Genomic DNA, 12,836 nt, shown 5'->3' on the forward strand with positions numbered 1-12,836 from the left:
AGTAAAAGTGATGATGAACATCATATCATGATGCTTAGTTATAGGTTACCCCAAAACATGTGGGGGAAAATAATCTTCTCTTCCAACCACATTCTAAATAAGGTAAGCCATAAGAATACGATTGTAACTCCCTCTGATATAGAAAGTCATCCTACAAATATCTTAATAGTGTAGGGGTGTTTAGCTAAAGGTAAATTATTTAAACCAAAATAGATCAAGATTGAGTCTAATATAATTAATTACATATTTATTTGGATATGCAAATAATAATAGTGCATATCGGTTTTCAATTTATTAATCAAAAATTTTAGATGTACACAAAGGGACAAATGATCGAATTGAGTAACACAACATTCTTCGTGGATATCTTCCCTTGTAAATAAGAGAAATATAGGGTTTCTAATAAAAGAACCCACAATATTGCACTTCATGACTCTTAAGAGAATGAGAGTCTGACACACTAAGAGGTCTAAAGTGGCTAAAATCTTTTCTAACCTATGCGTTAGAAAATAAACTTAGTTTGGTGACAGAAGCATTGTTCAATTAGTAAGCTCTATTATACAAAACCAAACTTGCGAGTTAGTATGCCTCCCTCCAAGTAGTAAGTCACAAGTTGTTGAGTTGTAATTGGATTATGAAGAGGAAGTATAAGGCTGATGGGCAGATTGGAGAGTATAAGGCTAGGCTAGTAGCAAAAGGAAGGTTTTGAGTATTTTAATATGTATCCACCCATCACGAGAATCACGTTTATTCAAGTATTAATTGTTATTGCAATAATTTATGGCAAAATATATCAAATGATGTGATGATGTTCTTCCTCAATGGAGAACTAGAATAGGAGATCAACATAGAACAACTCAAGGGGTTGTAGTTCCATGACAAGAAAACAAAGTGTGAGACATTAAATTTTTATATGGGCTTAAATAAGCCTCGAAATAGTGGCATAAAGAGTTAGATAAAGTTATGTTATCAAACGGATCAATATCAATGAGTGCAACAAATATATTTATATTACTCACACACCCAAGACATGTGATTGTATGACTAAATGTTGTTGATATACTCGTATTGGGAAGTGATTGTGATACTATCATAAACACAAATATGCTTGATTAGATGAAAAATATGAGAATGGTGGATGTCATTTTAGAAATTAAAATCTCTATGAAATTTAAAAGGGCCCTCTTAATGAAGCCTCACTATATCTAGACAATACTGAGAAGTTACGATGCTTTACAACAGTGCCCTAGTGACATCCAGACCTTAGTCTCCACTTAGGGAAGAATAACAAAGGCCCTATCACTCAACTCGAATATACTAGAATCATTGCTAGTCTCTTGTATCTCATGAACTATACTTGCCACAATATAGCATATCCAATCAACAAATTTAGTTGGATTATGAGTACTCAAGTAGTGATCATTAAAGACACTAACCAACGTATTAAAACATTAACTAGGGTTTACAATATCTCAAGCATACCTAATGTTAGAATATTTAGAAATAAATATTCTATTAAATATTCTGTTTAGAATAAGTCGTCTAGAATAAGTCCCTATACTCATGTATAAATAGGGACCTAGGGCTTGTAATATTTCAATTAATTCCATTATATTATTTTACATGGTATCAGAGCGGGATTAGGGTTCGGCGCCGACAGAACTGCTCGCGATTTTTCCCTAATCGCGTTTTTTTTTCCTTTTCCTGTTCATCGCTTCTCCCGCGTGAAGGAGAACCAGTTCCGGCTTCTCTTCTCGCGACGAAACAAAGGTGGACAGGAGTTTTTGTCTTCGCCGCGCACCAGTTCCCTTCAGCGCCGCTCCCATCGACAACGCCTACCTTCCTTCTCTCGCCGCCGTCACGCGCCTTCCTCGCGTGCAATCAAGAATCGCGGCTTCCTCGCTGTTCCTGCTCGCGACAATCAGAATCGCGGCGTCTCTGCGTCGCTGCCTTCGGCGCCTTCATCGCATCCCTGCGTTGCCTCTCCTTTCTCTGAAACACGGGACGCGACCCGGCTTCGCCGTCTTCCAGCGCCGCAACGTCTTCCGGCGCCTCTTCCTCGTCGGCACCAGGCTGTGGAGCAGTGAAGCTTCGTCATCCTTCCCCTTCGCGGCGCCTGCCTCCCTACTGCTGCTCTCCCAAAACCCTGAGATTGATATTCCCATTGCACTTCGGAAAGGTATGCGTTCCACTCGTAATCCTTCTCCTCATTATGTTTCTTTGAGTTATCATCGTGTTTCTCCTTCCTATTTTGCTTGTCTTTCCTCCTTGTCGTCTGTTTCTCTCCCGAAGACTGCAGGTGATGCCTTTGCCCATCCAGGATGGAAACAGGCTATGATCGATGAAATGTGTGCCTTACAGAGCAGTGGGACTTGGGATCTCGTTCCTCTACCGTCAGGGAAGTCAGTTGTCGGTTGTCGATGGGTGTATACGGTGAAAGTTGGTCCGGACGGAAAGGTTGACCGGCTTAAAGCTCGCCTCGTTGCTAAAGGTTATACTCAGATCTTCGGATTGGATTATGGGGATACTTTTTCTCCTGTTGCCAAGATGTCTTCTGTGCGCCTATTCCTGTCCATTGCTGCGATTCGACATTGGCCTCTTTATCAGTTGGACATCAAAAATGCTTTCTTACATGGTGACCTGCTCGAAGAAGTCTATATGGAGCAACCTCCGTGTTTTGTTGCTCAGGGGGAGTCTTCTGGTCTTGTATGTCGACTGCGGAAATCTTTATATGGCCTCAAACAGTCTCCCAGAGCATGGTTTGGTAGATTTAGTACTGTAATCCAACAATTTGGCATGATTCGGAGTGAGGCTGACCATTCTGTTTTTTATCGACACTCATCTACTGGTTGCATCTACTTAGTAGTTTATGTCGATGATATTGTTATCACAGGTAGTGATCATCTCGGGATTTCACAGGTGAAACAACATCTTTTTAAACACTTCCAGACAAAAGATCTCGGCAAACTCAAATATTTTTTAGGGATAGAAGTAGCACAGTCCAAAAATGGAATTATCATATCCCAAAGGAAGTATGCAATGGATATTCTAGAAGAAACATGCATGTTAAACTCAAAGTCAGTTGACACCCCCATGGATCCTAATATCAAGCTTATGCCAAATCAGGGGGAGCCTCTTCCAGATCCTGAACGATACAGGCGATTAGTAGGGAGACTAAGTTATCTTACTGTTACTCGTCCGGATATCTCATTTGCAGTAAGTGTAGTAAGTCAGTTTCTCAACTCTCCATGCAAGGAACATTGGGATGCTGTGACTCGCATTATTCGATATATCAAAGGTGCTCCAGGAAAGGGTCTTTTGTATGAAGACAAAGGACATACTCGAGTCGTAGGGTATTCTGATGCAGATTGGGCAGGATCTCCCATTGATAGGAAATCTACTTCTGGTTTTTGTATATTTGTCGGAGATAACCTTATTTCTTGGAAAAGCAAAAAGCAAAATGTTGTGGCAAGATCCAGTGCGGAGGCAGAATATCGAGCTATGGCCATAGCCAGTCAGGAGCTTATATGGCTCAAACAGTTGCTTCAAGAGCTAAGATTTGGAGAGGTTACACAAATGTCACTTATATGTGATAATCAAGCGGCCATGCATATCGCCTCGAATCCAGTTTTTCATGAGAGGACAAAACATATTGAAGTTGACTGTCACTTTGTCAGAGAAAAAGTCATATCTGGTGAAATATCTACAAGCTTTGTTAACTCACAGGATCAACTAGCAGATATATTTACCAAGTCACTGAGAGGTCCTCGGATTGACTACATATGTAACAAGCTGGGAACATATGATTTATATTCTCCAGCTTGAGGGGGAGTGTTAGAATATTTAGAAATAAATATTCTATTAAATATTCTGTTTAGAATAAGTCGTCTAGAATAAGTCCCTATACTCATGTATAAATAGGGACCTAGGGCTTGTAATATTTTAATTAATTCCATGATATTATTTTACACCTAACTTATGAATTCCATTACCCTAGATATATAGTTGTACTAGAAGGGTACAATGATGTGAACTTGATATTGGATACTAGACTCCCACAAGTGGGCATGTTTTTACTCTAGGTGGAGCAATGTTTAAGAAGATCTAAAACAAATATGCATAGCTTAGATCCACTATGGAATTGTTTTTCATACCGTTAGATAGCGTGGGAGAAGAAGTTGAATAGTTCCATTACTTATTCTAGACATTCTATGTTGAACAAACCTGTGTTGAAAATTATAATATATTATGATAGCCAAGAAATTATAAAAAGGGCACAAAGTGGTGTGTAATTGTAAATGTTAACATTTGCATTAAAGACAATACAATTAAGCATCTGATCTCTACAGGCATTATCTTTATTGACTATGTGAAATAAAAATAGAATCTCACAGATCTACTTAGAAAAGGTTTACTTATAAATCAAATGTATAATGTGTCAAGAGGAATGATGTAAAAAACCACACTTATAAATCAAGTATATTACCTATCCACAAAAAAAGGTTAAAACATGTAACATTACTTCATCCAAATATATTGATTGGAGATTGCACGATTGTGCTTCAAAAGGGACAATCAAACTACTAAATCCAGAAAACACCTTGAATTTACTCTCAACTCATTCATAGTACCAAAAGGCATGGAAAATTGTGGCTAAAAAACAATCCAACTGGGTCAGCAGCTAACCCAAGTTATTGGGCTAGAAACCCAGCCCAATTGGGCACTAGCAACCAGCTCAATATGGGTTGTTATGAAGGCTGGATTCCCTTCTAAGCACTGCAGGTGAACCACCCATTTTATAGGCTGGCAACCCAATATTTGGAATGGCTCAAAGGCCAAAAGAGAGGACCTTAGCCCCACTGTTGTGCAAGAATAGTGCGAATGACACTATTTCTAACAGTCACTAGCAGACCTCCTAAATCGGTGTTTTTCCATTGCAATATGAATCATATATTGTGTGCAACTCCTTATTTGTGCCTCTCTAGAACTTGACCTTCTATCCCTATCAAAAAGAATCCCACCTTAGATTTCTATCCATTTAAAAATCAAAGCAATCTATTCTCTCTTTCTCTCTCTCTCTCTCTCTCTCTCTCTGTGCTCCGAGACACAAATGGTTCAACAATATAGAATTTGAAATGCTACTATTCCACATAAAAGGTTGTTGCATCTTCGAGGACGATTGCCACTCCATAGAGAGCACCGTAGCATGACAATCTCATCTTAAAGAGATAATCCAACTCTCCAATCTCACAAATTTCCTTCAATCTTCTAGGATCACTCTTGTATTTATGTCGAGACTCAATCCTTCAATCATTTCCTCATCTTCCTGACGAGTAAACTTCTCGAAATCACAACGCCAAGGAGATCTCTATGAGATCATCACCTCATCTTGGATGAGTTTTCCTTGATCCTTTGGATCAACCTATCTTCTTAGAAGCATAACACCATCTTACAAATTTTGGAGTTGGGTAGTTGTCATAAAATTCAAGATTCAAATCTGAATAAAGACACACTGGTGCCAACATATTCTACTTTCCAACTCGTTTATTTATTTTCTTTCCTAAATTTTGCAGCCTAATGTGCTTTTCTATATAGATATAGATATAATTGTATTGTCCTAAAACAAATTGCATCTTTTTCATTTGCACGTGTTTTAGCAGAAAACTAGTAAGTTTCTAGTGCAAAATTCTGATATAATATGCATTATGAACCAGGACTGGGACTCACAAAATGCTTCACAGATCGTAACTGAAATATGTGGATTCATTACAATACTTTCTGGAACTTTTCTTCTCCACAAAACAATTGATATGGGAGACACCAAGCCACCTCCACCGCCCACACCTGCAAACAGCTTGTAGAATGCATATGAACAAAGCTTCCATCTTATATTGTTTTTTTCTTGTGAAATCTCAAGTTTAGTGGCAAGCAACACCTTGAAATCAGATTATGGGAATGCAACTCTACTACAAGTCTCGCATAACGTTGAAATTTTGATGCTAAAAGATGCAATTCAAAGGACGGAAGATGATGATTCCTGGTAAGTGCTGGAGGCATCTTATGCTCTCATTGAGTTTCTTGTTTACCGTTGAGCTACAAGAAACTATTTATCCACTCATTTGTTGTTTAAAAATTTATCTGAAAAAATTAGAAATGTTACCATTCTTTTCATTTGAAAATAACCTGCGCCTTTTGTTTTTTTTTCTTTTGTCTTGTCCCTACATATACCTCACCATATTAATACGAATAGCACCTAATTCGAAACTCAATTGTTTAGGAAAAAATGAATTATTTTGGCACTTTTAGGATGAAATTCCAAAATACACATTTTAGTTGAGCATGAACTCAACATAAGTTTCCATCTCAAAGTGTCACAGGTTGATTTCATATCATTTTGTGCAAATTCGTTCGAAGCAAATTAATTCTGAAAAGTTTGTCACAAGGTAAGTTGTTTAGAATCCTCGAGATGTCTCATAGGTGAAAATGAGCCCACAAATGTTGTCAATTTTAAAATAATTTTGCTGATATCTGCAAACTTGTCCCAAGCAAATTAATTTTGAAATCAACTAACTTGGATATTGTTAAAGCATCATTAGGAAGAGTATCTTGAAAATGCATTGTGAATCAAGTAAACAACAAATTAATTAGTTGGTCTTTTCGCCCAATGAACTAGCTGGAAGCAGTATGAAGCACTATTGGCCTTCATTTCCACATGTAGGAACAAGGCACAGAATTTGCACAACACCAATCAAGAACAAAACCATTTGATAAAAAAGTGTTTCTTTTCTATTAAATCATGGGAATTAACTAGCAGCTGCGCTGTCGCAAATTATTACAGCAAACGCAAAGTTCTCTAGCATCCAACACTAAACTAAAGACCACACATGTATGTAATTTTCTAAGCACCATGACATATTTTTTATTTTCAAGACAATGCACATACGAGCTGCATTGTAGTGACAAGGTTAAGATAGCAAGGATACCAGCGAAACAAACTCGGATGTTATCCTCCCTTTCGATCTTGTATTGATCACAAAGTGCTCTGGGTATTTCCGAAGCAGTGTAAGGAGGCCAAACCAAGGTCTGCCTTTGGTTTCAAGAGGGGACCAGTCCTCAGATGTGAGGTACCTCTTAACTCTGCTGTGGTGCCACACGTTGCTATATTGTTCCACAAGCTGAGCCAAATGACATGAAAACCCGTAAAATTGCTTATGTTGTATAAAACTGATTCAAGATTAAAGACATGTATTGACTAGGAATGATCATCACATTGTCGATATAAGTTCAATTTTTTTCCAAAGATTTTCCAGAAAGCATTTGGAATGTCTCAAGTTTTCCAGAAAGCATCATGTCAGCTATCTACATAAGCTCGGAAAGATTCACATCATGTGTCGATATGAAAACTTGAGAACTTAGAATCAGAGTTCGAAATGTGATGCCACTGAAATTCTATATCGCTTGTCCGAGAAGGCATCAAGTTATAGCCTAGGCAAATAGACTAGCAAAACTAAGCAGCAGAAGTCAAATAAAGTTTTCTTAACCTTCCTCAGCATAACCCACATATAAGAATCACCATGTTTTTTAAGAACATAATAATTCAAAAACTCTAGTAAGATCACTGGTTTTTGAGCTAACCTCTGCATGAAGTTTTCCCATAGGCATCCACTCTCCAGGTCCACAAAGATCAGACAGTACTGTGGCTACAGATGAGACAACATCCTTCTCTTCCAATTGTAAAAGTTGATGGTTATCCGAATCCCTGTCAATCCTAGATCTTGCTTCAGATTTTCTCTCTGTGAACATTGAGAAAGGTATGATGTTCCTTAATAATATACATTGCAGGCAATCACAAGACAGTTCAGATGTAGAACTAGGGGAAAAACATTAAAAAATAAAGAATATGCTACATCAGAATTCCAGGTCATTACATTGCCAATTATCTGTTTTCTTAATTATCCACCTTCAGCCTGGTTTTAGGAAGGTGAGATGATCCTTTTACCAGCTTTAAACAAACCTTTTGGACAATTCAAACTGTTGGCCAATAGTGATGTCTACTGCTGGGTGCCTGAAAGAGGAGGATCTGATGGAAGTGGCAAACCATGCACTGTTGGTTGACATGTTTGAGTGATGATGTTCTTACACAATGGATAGTGGATGCAGAACAATCTATTGCTGTGACAACACGCAGCTGGCAAAGGAATGAAGGATTGACGCAATCAACTATAATGTTTTTTAACAATCAATTTTAGATATCTATAAACTTTCACACCCTTTTCCTTTCCTTGCAGAGAATCACAAACTGGAGAAATCTATATCCTCCAATTTTTTTCCCTACCTCCTTTCTTGCTAAATTATTTTTCTTTCCTGTAGAAGATTGGGCCTTAACAATCTTTCTACACATTGTTCCCTAGTGAATATATTATACACTTCGATGATGCATCATATATTGACAACATGTTAGTGTGTCAATGCATTTGTATCACAGAGACATCAATCAGTCTAATAACCTTTAAGATCAGAAGATATATCAATTTTCTATAGTACCAAAATGGTCCATTTAGGAGAGCAAACAACAGTTATCAAATAATTTACCAGAAAATGTTTTTCTTACATTAAAGCACTAAGCTTCCTGGTATGAATTCAGTCAATGGAAATGGAGGAGAATCCTTCAGTTCATTTAGAAATTTGCTCTTTGCAACCCAAATTTGCTCCTTACAACTTGGGTAATCAATATTTGAGCAACTGAAATAATGAAGTAAGAAAGCAACACAAGATAAAGACTACGTATGTAGTTATTCGTTCTTCCCAATTCCCACATTAGGAAGATCCTCATGCACTAGAAACATCCAATCTAAAATTGGAAAAAAGTCAAGAGGACATCAATAATCTTGATGGAACTTCTGTTCGATTGCTACAGATAACCAACTAAAGCAAGATATTTGATCTAATATTTTGCAATTTGATGTCTAAAGATTTTTCAGCTAGACAAATTGAAGGTATTACAATTACAGATGATATAGTCTTGCCTAGAATTCAATGGCAGACAAGATCTAGTTGCCACCCTTAAATAATTGGGTCTAACATGTATTTTTGTCATTGTAGTCCTTTCATTTTCGCCAATGCCGGTCCCAAGCCCGGATGAAAAAGGGTGAGGATTTCATTTTGTACTGGGTAGTACAACAGCTAAGTTTGTCAAGTTTTGTTGGAGTAAATGGGTTATGGACTTTATGTTAGCTATGCCTGTCAAGATTTATTGAAGGACATGAATTATGGACTTTATGTTCTTCCTACCACATAAAAGTAAGCATGGTCAATGTAATGACAGAAACTTCCAAGAAGAAAAAAACAAACAGGATACAACTGTTACAGAAAACATAAGCTAATGTATAAAATTACTAATACTCCACAATCCCTAGCTGAGAAAAATTTACTACTAAAGAATCTTTTGAAAAATAGGAGCCTAAGAAATATTAAGGTAGAAGTGTATAAAATAACCCTAAGTTTGTTGTTGCAAGATCAATAAACACAAGTTTATGTGAATATCTGGCCCTATGAGTATGATTACACTGATTTGATCCCTTTGAACCCACACAGAAATAACTGAGAAATATAAAATGTAACTATTTTTTTTTCGGCATTTTCCATGGTCAACTTTTCTCCAGAATGTGTGGTTTAGTTTACTTCAGAAAACCCTTCTTATGGGATTTAAAACCTCTAATTCTTTATTTTTCAATAGGCATGTGACCATACCTTCTCAAAATTTCTCCTTGCCCAAATAACCAAAATGAATTCTAATTTTGCAGGAATAACCTTAAAACATGAACACATTTCCAAGGTATCCAAACAAAATGAATGTTCACATGGGGATTACTACGTCAACAAAATTGCTTGCCTTGTCCAGAACTTACAACTATCTATTCTCAAGGAAAATAAAATCCCAAAAGTTAGTCCAAAGTAGCAAAATTCACATTGCTATATAAACTAACTACAATTCTACTATACCAACAAATATAGTCTAACTGCATAAAGCTCTCTCACTAAACATCCATTGTCATTTAGAAGGGGTTATCTTTACTCTCAAACCAAAATGATGACCAGCCAATTCATACCAGTATGACACAGAATGGTACCAACCTGGCTGAATGTGCAAATGTCGAACTCAAAAGGTTTAGCTGACATGATTTCAAAAACTGGTTGGTCCAAGTAAATACATGATGACTAGTTGCAATAATGCTTCACATGCTAAGCCCAAAAAATCAAAGTTTGCTAACTCACACAAGAAACCATGACTCCAAGAGGGCTATTTATGTAGTCAATAATAAGATTGCTAATTAGAGAGCGGTAACATAACATATATAGAGAGGGAACATGGAATTTATTAATTATCAAAATATAAGCATGCATCAATTATTGATACAACATACAGCTTAAAAAGCTCAAAATTTAGAACTTTGCTTCAAATCTGAGACTAGAGTTTTGCCATGATTCTTGAAACGGCTCACCATTTCAAACTACTCCCTCATAAAAAAGTTAAATGCTCTTTGCAATCATGGCGTGTTCTCTCCAGGCTTATCACGATAAAATTAAGTAATCTCAAACTTTACCACAAAATTGTGAGGATAGTCAACATTTACTAGTATTCCTCCAAAACGATGCGAAGAACCTTTTCCTTTTTCTCGCATAAATTAGTGCCATTTCCAGCATAAATATAAATGTGGTAAATATTTGATCGTAACAAAAGAAGAGAAAGAATAGCCATGAAAGAAGAATATAAGGGAAATTTTGAAGGACTAGGAGAGGGGCGAGAGATGTCCTTCACTGAACCAGTGTACCTGAAGGTCCAGCCTTCCCAGCGAGAGTCACACCGAGCCCAGCTCCATAACCTGCTCCGGATCCTTCTATCTCACCAGACACCTTTCGCACCTTCATCAGCCCAGCTCGGGCGAAACCATCATTCTCCAATCCGTCCCCCTCGTCCTCCTCAGCCTCGTCGTCGTATGAACCATCCCACAAGTCTGTCTGGCGTGGCCGCCCTTTTCGACCGAAGGGCGGCAGAATCGGAGGGACAGGCATCGTCGGGGGCGGAGCGGGGACCGGGGGATGGAGCTGTCGGGCGGCGGCGGATGTTGCGAACATGGATCGGATGGGAAGGAGGAAGTAGAATTTCTTGTCGCCAATTTGGAGGAGGTCTTGGGAATCGAGCTTGACGTGAGGGTTGCCGGGCAGGTGCAGAACGCCCTCGACGAGGCAGCCGTTCTTACCAATGACCTCGAGGGCGAAGCGCCGGCGGGGGAAGTCGTAGAAGATGCGGGCATGGTGGCGGGAGATGTTCATGCCACCGCCGAGGCTGGCTAGGTCAACGTCCACACTTGACTTCTTACTGTTGCGGCCGAGCATGATGGAGTAGGTCTGCATGTAGTACTCGAAGTCCTCGCCCTGAAGCTTGGCGAACCCCGCCTCCACCTCGCCCGACACGGCGCCGCCGCCTCCACCTCCGCCTCCGCCTCCACCGGCCATGTGTGATGTGGGAAAGGGGATGATTGCGATTTGGCTGTCTTCTAGAATCATCCATCCAACAGGTTATTGGTTTCGCTCTTTCCTTTTACTTTTGTTTGTTTTTATTTTTCAATCACCATTGTGGAGGACGTGGTTAGTGAACGACCTCCCCATCAAATTTAAGTTGGACTTCGGATTGATCCATCCTGATTTGATTTTCGGATTGATTATTTTATTAAATAATTTAAATAAATTAAATTAAAATTTTATTAATTTATTTTAAAATATATTTAAATGAATTGATGTATTTAGGTCTTAGACTCATACAGATTAATCCGCACATTAAAAAAATTTAATTATTTTTTAAAATTTTAAAACTAAAATAGAAAATTTAATATATTAATGGTTTGATCCATCTAAATCACAATTTAAATCTAAAAATTTCAGTTTGATCAATTTAAACTGTAATTCAAATTTAAAATTTTTAATATTTTTAATATTTTTTTATTTTTTGCTAAACTCATGGGTTGACCCGTCTAATCCGTGATATGTCTTGAATTGGATTGGATTGAAAATTTTCTAATATGTCAAGTTAGTAGATCGATTCACTCTGTCATATAATAGATTTGTCATAGATTGATCCGATTTGTCATAGATTGATCTGTTTGATAGCTCTATTTCTAACAAATATAATTTCAATAATTTTAACAAAATTATTATTAATTTTTAAATTAACTAATTTATCATTTAAAAATTTATACCTTTTATTAATGCCTAATAAATTTATAGATAAAGATTAAAAGGGGACTTATTATTATTTTTATTAAAAAATTATTATTATTTTTAAAATATCAAAACAATGTCACACCCCTTTTATATCTAATACACTCGCTCTTTATCCGGCCGGTCCAATCTAAGATTCTACTATTAGAGATTTAAGTTTCTTAACCTAATTTGAATATAGATGATTAAGCCATCTAAGAACTAAATCAGTTGGATTGATTATCTAATATTTTACTATGAAAATATAAAAAATATTACCCAAATTCACTATTTATCGAGCCAAACAATATTGTACTAATTTATTAATGAGCTTCAATTCTCTCTATGCTTTAGAGAACCATCCTCCCTTTTCCAATCATATAACTTATGTCTATTACAAAAATTTAGGTGTTTTATGATGAATTTAAAAAAAATTATCGCTAAATTATTTTATGATTAAATGGGCGACGAAAAAATTTCCATGGGTAATAGCTCATCGTCAAATTATGTGATAAAAATATATATATTCGTCGCTAATTTTACGACGAATTCAATTTTTATCGTCAAATTTATTGCAA

General features: G+C 37.1%; 1 protein-coding gene across 1 annotated transcript; it reads right to left on the reverse strand.

Moving 5' to 3' along the window:
* Window positions 1-6,763: 6,763 nt before the first annotated feature.
* Window positions 6,764-11,517, reverse strand: LOC141828212 (FHA domain-containing protein FHA2-like). Its single transcript, XM_074715592.1, has 3 exons — window positions 10,833-11,517; window positions 7,636-7,793; window positions 6,764-7,175 (listed from the first exon to the last, which is right to left on the reverse strand). Exons 1-3 carry the CDS (start codon window positions 11,515-11,517, stop codon window positions 6,966-6,968), a joined length of 1,053 nt encoding a protein of 350 aa, XP_074571693.1. The 3' UTR covers window positions 6,764-6,965.
* Window positions 11,518-12,836: the final 1,319 nt, after the last annotated feature.

This window comes from Curcuma longa, chromosome 4 (assembly GCF_044706935.1).
Source record: "Curcuma longa cultivar G26 ecotype Majalengka, Jawa Barat chromosome 4, ITB_CL_G26_1.1, whole genome shotgun sequence".
In the NCBI taxonomy this organism is placed as follows: domain Eukaryota; kingdom Viridiplantae; phylum Streptophyta; class Magnoliopsida; order Zingiberales; family Zingiberaceae; genus Curcuma; species Curcuma longa.

Bases quoted from the DNA above. Each gene is read 5' to 3' on its own strand.
- LOC141828212 (XM_074715592.1), bottom strand. From the start codon at position 11,517: ATGGCCGGTGGAGGCGGAGGCGGAGGTGGAGGCGGCGGCGCCGTGTCG. The intron at 7,794-10,832 runs GTACACTGGTTC...CAATGTTCACAG, and splicing joins TGGGAAGGCTGGACCTTCAG to AGAGAAAATCTGAAGCAAGA. The intron at 7,176-7,635 runs GTTAGCTCAAAA...CATTTGGCTCAG, and splicing joins TGGGAAAACTTCATGCAGAG to CTTGTGGAACAATATAGCAA.